The sequence below is a fragment of the Myotis yumanensis genome, unplaced genomic scaffold, assembly GCF_028538775.1.
Source record: "Myotis yumanensis isolate MYYU_CA2020_CCGP unplaced genomic scaffold, mMyoYum1.0.hap1 SCAF_3, whole genome shotgun sequence".
Classification (NCBI taxonomy): domain Eukaryota; kingdom Metazoa; phylum Chordata; class Mammalia; order Chiroptera; family Vespertilionidae; genus Myotis; species Myotis yumanensis.
The window spans coordinates 193,832,457-193,840,831 of NW_027223754.1; the positions used below are offsets into that span (position 1 = coordinate 193,832,457).

At 46.9% G+C, this 8,375-nt stretch overlaps 1 protein-coding gene across 2 annotated transcripts in view; it reads left to right on the plus strand.

Moving 5' to 3' along the window:
• The window catches only part of VWF (von Willebrand factor), a 131,431-nt gene extending 126,382 nt beyond the window's left edge, over positions 1-5,049 (plus strand). For both annotated transcript variants that reach the window (XM_070410831.1, XM_070410832.1), the window contains exons 48-52: positions 296-394; positions 1,030-1,158; positions 1,680-1,719; positions 3,679-3,776; positions 4,733-5,049. In XM_070410831.1, coding sequence (XP_070266932.1) covers positions 296-394; positions 1,030-1,158; positions 1,680-1,719; positions 3,679-3,776; positions 4,733-4,921 — 555 coding nt within the window. In that variant the 3' untranslated portion in view covers positions 4,922-5,049. The remainder of the gene's footprint in view (positions 1-295; positions 395-1,029; positions 1,159-1,679; positions 1,720-3,678; positions 3,777-4,732) is intronic.
• The last annotated feature ends 3,326 nt before the right edge of the window (positions 5,050-8,375 follow it).

Genomic DNA, 8,375 nt, shown 5'->3' on the forward strand with positions numbered 1-8,375 from the left:
TAAGTCTTAAGATGACAATAAGATAAATAATTGTCAAGTAAACAGTTGAACTTAAAAGTCCGGAGCTCGGGAGAGAGGTCTAATTTCATAGGTCTGGCTGCTAGAATTTGAGTGAGGCATACATCTGTGGAGGGAAGAAATGCTATCCAGGGGATTGAGAACTGACAAGGGTTAGTTAGCGCTGAATGTTGACTTTCTGAACTCTAGGAGAGATGAGAAGCTGGCAAAATTAGCCTAGCTGTAATTGGGATGTTGTGGGGAGGTTAACTAAGGCTGCTTTTACTCCTGGATACAGGGTTACAAGGAAGAGAATATCCCAGGTGAATGCTGCTGGAGATGTCTGCCTGTGGCTTGCACCATTCAGCTAAGGGGAGGACAAATCATGACCCTGCAGGTGGGAACCCTTTGAACTCAAGTGTCCCCCTCGTATCACCCACTGGTTTCCTATTTTGGGATCTTTTCTTCAAGAAAGAGGGACTACGTTTGAGTCAATATTGGTTTCTTTCTGATTTTATAAAGAAAAGATGAATAACTTATAGAAGACAAAAATTGTCTCTTTGTTTTAGTTATATTGTCACTCTTCTTGACAAGTTGGTGTATGGCCCATGATTTGAAGTTGGCTGAAGTTTAATAAATTTCTCCAGCATGATGTCGATGAGACTGGAAAGACAGGGTGAAATAAACTCTGACTTATGAAAGTCAAAATTAATTAGTGGGTTTGGGGGGTGATGCCCAGTTTAGTTATTGATCAGCCAGTTTACCTTCCTATGTCTTAATTCTTTAAACTTTTAAGTGCTCAGAAGAATTTGGGGATTCTCTACATTAATGCAGCCCCATTTACAGTTAATAAGATGTATAAGGGCTCCACCTTTTTTGTGTATTCTGGGTGGGGAGACTTTATAGATACTGTCTCATTCTTGTTTGATAGTCTTCCAATTTGTTAAAAAAAAATTTCATGGACTCAAGGTCATGGTTTGAAGTGACTTTGTAACCAAACACTACCTTCAAATTTGCCTTCTTTGGTTTCAGCGTGATGAGATGTTCCAGGATGGCTGTGACAGTCACTTCTGCAAGGTCAACGAGAGAGGAGAGTACATCTGGGAAAAGAGGGTCACAGGCTGCCCGCCCTTCGATGAACACAAATGTCTGGCCCAGGGAGTGAGTATTCGGAGCTCAGGCCCTGCTTTCCTCTTGACAGTCTCCATCTCTGACTCTAAGAACAGAGGTCCTTCTGAGCAGCATGCAGTCCAGCTCTGACGTGATTTCCCAGTGTCCACGGGAGATCTCTGACCTAGTATAGGAATCAATGAAATCACAATATCAAGTTCGATGCACAGACAAAACTCTCTGCACTATATGATGCTATAAAAATACCTTTCCCTTGGGGGAGACTGAATGTGTGATCCTGAAGGGGAGGTGAGAGAGCAGACTGATTTCCAATCTTCCCTGAGAATTTGATTCTGATGACTCAATTGGGAGAGGATTCAGAGTAATCAAAATTGTTTCAGCCTGGTCAGGTAGGGTGGTCATTCTTCTCACATTTGTGGTGGGAAAGCACAGTTTACATCTGGGGACTTAAACTCAGGGTCGTGAGCCCAGGAATTAGCCTGGGAAGTGACCTGTAAGCTGACCACTATGTACTATTTGTGACTAATCTGGGACTTTGCTGTTTCCTTAAGGGGAAAATCATGAAAATTCCAGGCACCTGCTGTGACACATGTAAGTACATTACCAATAGCTTGTCCCTGGAAACCCATCAGACCAAGTCCAGGGACTGTTCTTTGGAGTAAGCTTTATTCCAGAAAGATATTTCTTGATCACCGGCCAGTCATTATGTTCAGTCCTGCAGGGAATTGCCACTCCTCCCTGAATGTTCTTAAACTGCCCCCTGCTCAATTCCCCTTCCAAAAACCAGTGAATCACCTCTTTCCCCTTTCCTCCAAACTCCTCACTGTCTCCAGTCCCTTGCCTGCCTTTCCCCTCATAGAGTCTTGGGTTGCTCGTAGTCCAACCACGAGAGAAAATCTTCTCTCTCCACACAGAGCTCCTTGAAGACAGACACCCTTGATCCATGATCTTGACAGAGTAGACACTCAATACACATCTATTCATTGAGTGTCACACAGCTATCTCAGGAAGCAAGGGAAGCCACCCCTGGCTAACATTAGACCCACTGTGTGCTGTGGGGACTACAGAGAACATAGAGTCCTCTTGTGATTTATAAGGCTGGTCTGAGTTTATTACCCCCCCTCCCCTTCTTCACTCTCGGTCCCTCTTGAGCTTGCAGTTATGTTATATTGGTTGATCCTAATAGCTCACAGCAGCAGCGTTGGAGACTGGACTCGACAAGTCTGCAGATCAGTGTTCTTACCACACATTCTTGTGTTCATGAGCACAAATAACATTCAGAATCCCAATGTTAATGCCTTCTTCTCTGAAGATAGAATTACTTGCCTGAACTAATATTTTTTAAGTTTAGCTTTGTTGTTTTGTTCTGTTTTGGGTTCATAGGCCCATGTTCAGTTTTGGGTAGAGAAAGGAAGAGTGAAAACATGAATACCTTTGGCATTCAATCATTCATTCTTTTCTTGATGGCTTACTCTGACAGCCCCTGTAATTGTTGTAATCAAGTTGTAGACTGAGGAAACACAGTCCGAAAGCATCTCTTTCTATGATTCCTGTCTGAATGGCTTAAGAAAGTGAAGTCAAGAAACCATCAGAGGAGGTGAATTCTCCCTAGGTGCACTGCACAAAGCATTTGGTTAAGAGACTGTTATCTACAAAACCAGCAAAAAAGGGCCTTTGTTGGTTAGCGTGTTCAGGAGGCTGAGACCCTTTATAAGGAAAGTAAGCCAGGCTCAGGGATTTAAATACACAGAGAAAGAATATAGGATGTTGGCCTAAATATGGTTTCCTTATTCATTCTCTTAATGTAATTGGCCGGCTTTCCCTTGAAAATGAAATTACTTGGAAGTTGGAGGCAGGCTAATATGCAATTGGGGTTGATTTAGATTAGGAGCCATCAGAGAACGGAGAACTCTGTGTTCAGATGGGGAATGGTGAGCTGCCATAAAGTCTTAGAATTCTCCACTGGCAGATAGCATTCTGACCTGAATGCTTCTTCACATAATACCTGTATGTAAAGAAGCCCATGCCAGTCACCTGCAGGTGGCTATACCCAGAGAGGACTCCACAAGGGCTCCTAAGGTCTTCTCGGCCCCCACAGAGGCTGTGAGTGCCCTTATGTGGTCCTGATATTGGCTTTTCCTCTTAACCCAAAGGCAGGGATGGGCAGATATTAATTATATTTACTAGTATTGGTTACTTCATTGCCCATTAGCTTCTGAACATTGTTACACACATAAGATGACTGCTACAGTCATGGTTTTTAGAATCTTCAATTACATAAAAAGCAAATTCCATCCATCCACATCACCAAAGCACAGGGAATTTAGGCTCCTCTTGCAATTAAAATTGTACCAGTAAGCAAGTTAAACCTAGCAATAACTACATCTCTGAACATGAAGGACTGGGTGAACCATGATGACATAATTCCCCTCTCTGTGGCTGGCTCTGGTGATTTGGACACTGTTTTCCAGCCCCGTGAGGGAACTGGGCTGGAGAGTGTTCTATAGAACCCCAGCCAGGCCCGGGTCCCACCTCTCACCTGTCCCATAGGTGAGGAGCCTGATTGCAAGGATATCATTGCCAGGCTGCAGTATGTCAAAGTGGGAAGCTGTAAGTCCGAAGAGGAAGTGGACATTCATTACTGCCAGGTAAGGGCCCCTGACTTCGATGAGGCCTACATGGGGAGGGGAGTCTCCTTGTTTGGTAGATATCTCCTTAGTTACATTTCAGAAGGATCTGAAAAATTCACAGGGAGGAGAACTGAAAAGAACTGTAAGCATTTATATATATATATATATATTGATTTCAGAGAGGAAGGGAGAAGGAAAGAGAAATAGAAACATCAATGGTGAGAGATAATCATTGATTGGCTACCTCCTGCACACCCCTACTGGGGATCGAGCCCACAACCTGGACATGTGCCCTGACCGGGAATTGAACCGTGACCTCCTGGTTAATAGGTTGATGCTCAACTACTGAGCCATGCTGGCTGGGTAGAATTGGAAGCATTTTATGTGAAATCAAATGTTTTATTGAAGTAACTGGGAACTTTGACCCCAGAGGGAAGATTCAACAAGTCCTTCAAAGAGAACGGAGAGTTATTTATGGAAGTGGGGTTGGGGGTGTTGTATTAAACATGCATAAAAATTGCAGCTAGAGCAGTGGTTCTCAACCTTCTTAATGCCGCGACCCTTTAATACAGTTCCTCATGTTGTGGTGACCCCCAATTTCATTTTTACAAATTGAACATAATTAAAGCATAGTGTAATCACAAAAACAATATGTAATTATATATGTGTTTTCTGATGGTCTTAGGCGACCCCTGTGAAAGGGTCGTTTGACCCCCAAAGGGGTCGCGACCCACAGGTTGAGAACCACTGAGCTAGAGGGATCTGGGTGTGATGGCACCATAAGGACAGAAGGCATTTCAGACTTCCCTGAGACCTATCTTTACAAATTGCCCCACTGTCCTGGGTTTCCTGGGGGAGGCCAGGCCTGCCTTACTTGGAGGAGGGCAGGTAGGGGAAGCAGGCTGCTTCTAAGTTCTGCATACTCCTGGCTTCTCCACCATCACCATGCCCTGTCCCTCTCTGTCCCACTTCAGGGTAAATGTGCCAGCAAAGCACTATACTCCATCGAAACGGAGGATGTGCAGGACCAGTGCTCATGCTGCTCCCCGACGCGGACAGAGCCCATGCAGGTGCCCCTGCGCTGCACCAACGGCTCCATCGTCTACCATGAGGTCCTCAATGCCATGCAGTGCAGGTGCTCCCCCAGGAAGTGCAGCAAGTGAGGCCCCTGCCATGGACACCCAATGCCGCCTGCCTTGCCAACCGGCCAGAGTGCTGCCCGGTCCTTTGTATCCTCTGCTCTCATGCCCTCCCGGGCCCACAATAAAGGCCAATCTCTCATCTTGCAAAAGGCTAATGCAATGGTTCACTGTGTCCTCCCAGGCGATCTGACAACTGTAGGCTGAGGGAGTTCAGAGACTGGTTCTGAAGGAGGAAACTCAGGTCCACCTGCAAACACTGCAGCCCCAGAGTCTGTGGGAGGCACTGCCAACCTGGAAAAAAGTGGTGCCCTTGCCTCCATGCAGTGCAGAGAGGAGAGGAGAGTGTGGGGCGGGCCTCCTCAGACACTCATCCCAATGGCTTGAAGTAAAAGGGATTTGCTCAGGAACACTGAGTTCTCCAGTCTCTGAATCCAGGGGCTTTGAGCAGGGCAGAGGGGTGGGCCCTGGAGCCACACTCCTGCTAAGATAGACATGGCTATCGCCAGCGTGGCTGGCATTCTAGAGAAGAGGTGTGGCCAGGTGTGCAAGGGTTTCTCGGAGCCCTTAGCTAAGTTCCTGTGTCTCCTCTGTGGCACCTGTGGAAGGAAGAGGTGCTGAGACTGAGGAGGTTGCAGATGGGGTGCTGGCAGGTACTGGAACATGTCACCATCAGGTCACCATGGGTGGTGAGCACCAGACTTGGCGCAGACCTGGTTTCCACATGAGGCCCCTACTCTTCAGTGTGGCTTCAACTAAGCCCGTTAGTGGTTCTCAGATGTAGTTTCCTCATCTGGAAAACAGGAATGTGAGTCTTACTTATAGGGTTGGAAGGATAAAATAAACTGGAAAGTCTGGGATAACTGTAATTGCTCTATAATAATATATGAAGGGACAAGAATAAGAATAGTGACATCAAGGCTCAAAAGGGGAAGTGTCTCTACCACCAGTGTCAGAGCACAGGGCATTTTCCTTGTTCTGAGGGGTGAGGAGCTGGGCTTCTTTCAGGCCGCATACTGGATGCCAAGGCCCTGCCTGCTCCAGGCATCCTCTTGGAAGGAAAAGAGGTGCAGATAACACCAAACTTCACCAGTCCCAGATCCCTAAGTGAGATGGTCTTTCCTTAAAATGTATGAGAAAAGTGTACATGTATATGCTCGCAAGATGATGGAATCTGGTGAGTATTTTCTCCCTGAGAACAAAGGAAAGGTCTAGATTTGCGACAGGAACTCGATGGAGAATTGATCTTCCTTCCAGATCCTTTTAACCCAAGAGAGACTCAACTCATTGAAAGAATGATGGAGCTGGAAAGGATTTAGACATCATCTAACCCGCTGCCTCTCCTCTGCCCTTTTACTGAGGATGAAAGCAGCTAGAAGAACTGCAGTGACTTGCTGAAGGTCACACAGCTGCTGGGTGGCCGGGCCAGTTCAGAACTCAGGTTCCTTAACCCGTAGGCAAGAACTCCAGGGCGGTCCACCAGAGCCACCTCATCCTGCTACTTACAGATTCAGCCCTTGCTATCATGGGAACCAGGAACTGCTGCATTTCTAGGTCTCAACCATTTCTATTACTTCTGGGGACCAACCTCAAGGGACTATACACTACAAGCAAATGGCACAGATTGTGTTAAATAGGTTTAGTGGGGGAGTTTAGTAGGGTAGAGGGAAGGAAGAATGGATAGAAGTTTTATATAACTGTTCAATAATTCAAAGGTTGTCATCTCTCCATTCATCATCCTGCCTCCAACGCTGAGCAGCCTCTAAGGTCTCTTTAGGAAACCAGATCCAGTGCAAGGCATCGCCTGTCTTTCTCCTGACTGATCGCCTAACACTGCACCTGGGGATGAGGTGTTATTGGAGGCATGGCCTCTACAGACAGACTCAGCAGAGAGGCTGCCTCTTTAGCATAAGGTGCCATTTTCCAACTTCCTGACCCATCATGGCCTGAATTTCTCCTCCTACTAACTGATATGACAATTCATGATCAAGTAAAAAAAAAAAAATAAACTGAATCAGAAAGGCTGCATGTTTTGATTTAAGAAAAAAAAGGGAGCAGGGTAGAAAGGATGCAGAAAGGGAAACTGGTGGAGGTAGTGGGGGTGTCGCACAACCTCTCTTACTCTGCAAGTCTCCCAAGGGGAGGGTCTGCCTCTGGTCTCAGGGACTTTGTTTTTTGCTCATCCTCAGACCAGAGGAGACAGTTCCTCCAAGTCAGAGTCTTAGGGGGAGTGTCAAGGAGGGAGTGTACAGAGACTAGGGGGTAAGAAAGTGCCGGAGGGAGAGAAGAAAGAGAATGGATAAAGGAACGATGGTGGAAAGTTTCCCACTTGTCTTGGTGTTGAAAAGACATGGAGAAGGTCCCTGGAAGCGAATGGGGAGGGGGCATTGTCTGGGAGAGAAAGAACCTGAATGGCAAAGTGTTTTGAGCACAGAACCTGGAGCAGGCTGCCTACTTTGGGATCTCACATACCCTTACAGGTAAGTTGCTTGATTCTTTTTTTTTACACCTCAGTCTCTCATCCACAAGATGGGTATACTAGCAGTAATTACCTCATAGAATTGTCCTTGGAAGGCAATAGTTACTACTGTGGGTTAAAGGGTGCCTGAGGAAGAGGAAGTCCTGTATAATAAACATGAGCCATGATTACTTCTAGTGAGTAGAATAAAGCCCAGGATGGGGACCTAAATCTTCTGGTTTTCCCTCTGCTCTGCCCCTGGCTCATGCTGCGTGGTCTGCTCCCCTTTACTGCTACAGCCTCCTCATATAGAGTGGGGAGATAACATTCTTCACATTGAAAGGTCATGGTCATAAATAGCACACTTGATTTCAACATCCTACTATTTCATTTTCTGGGCCCTATGTGTAAAGGAACTTGTTTAGCTCCAAGGCATCTTGGAATTGTAGATTCCATCATCCAGAACAGACTTTCTGAAGCCTTTTCTTCAACCCTTTGCCCATGGCCAGGTGCCTAACTGTTCCAGAGAGATGGCAGTCCTCTGGTTCTTTGGGTCCTGGCTTCCACAGGTTCCCTCCTCAACCCTGTCCCAGGGCCTCATGGGGAAGCTCTTCTACAACCTGCAGTCCCTCTTCCTGTCCTACCTGTCCCTTGTGTACCTAGTCCTTGACTCCTGCTCCTTTTAGCCAAGAAAAAGGTGGGGACAGTGGGTGGTGGGTTGAGTGAAGGAAGGTGTGCAGGGAGGCGCCCCGCCCCACCCCACCCCACCCCACCCCACCCCGGGCATTTCCCAGGACTGGGCTGCAGGAAGGAGGCTTTGCGGGTGGGATTGGAAACTAATCAACCAGACGGTTCAGCAGATAATCCGGCTGAATATTCACACCCAGCCCAGGTTATGAGGCACCTCCCCCTGGCCGAGGAGCGCGGGCAGCACTTACTGTCTCGCCCCTCAGCTCCATTAACCAGGTGTCCCAAACGCCACCCTACCGCGGATGAGCGCTCTTCCCCACGTGGCACTGC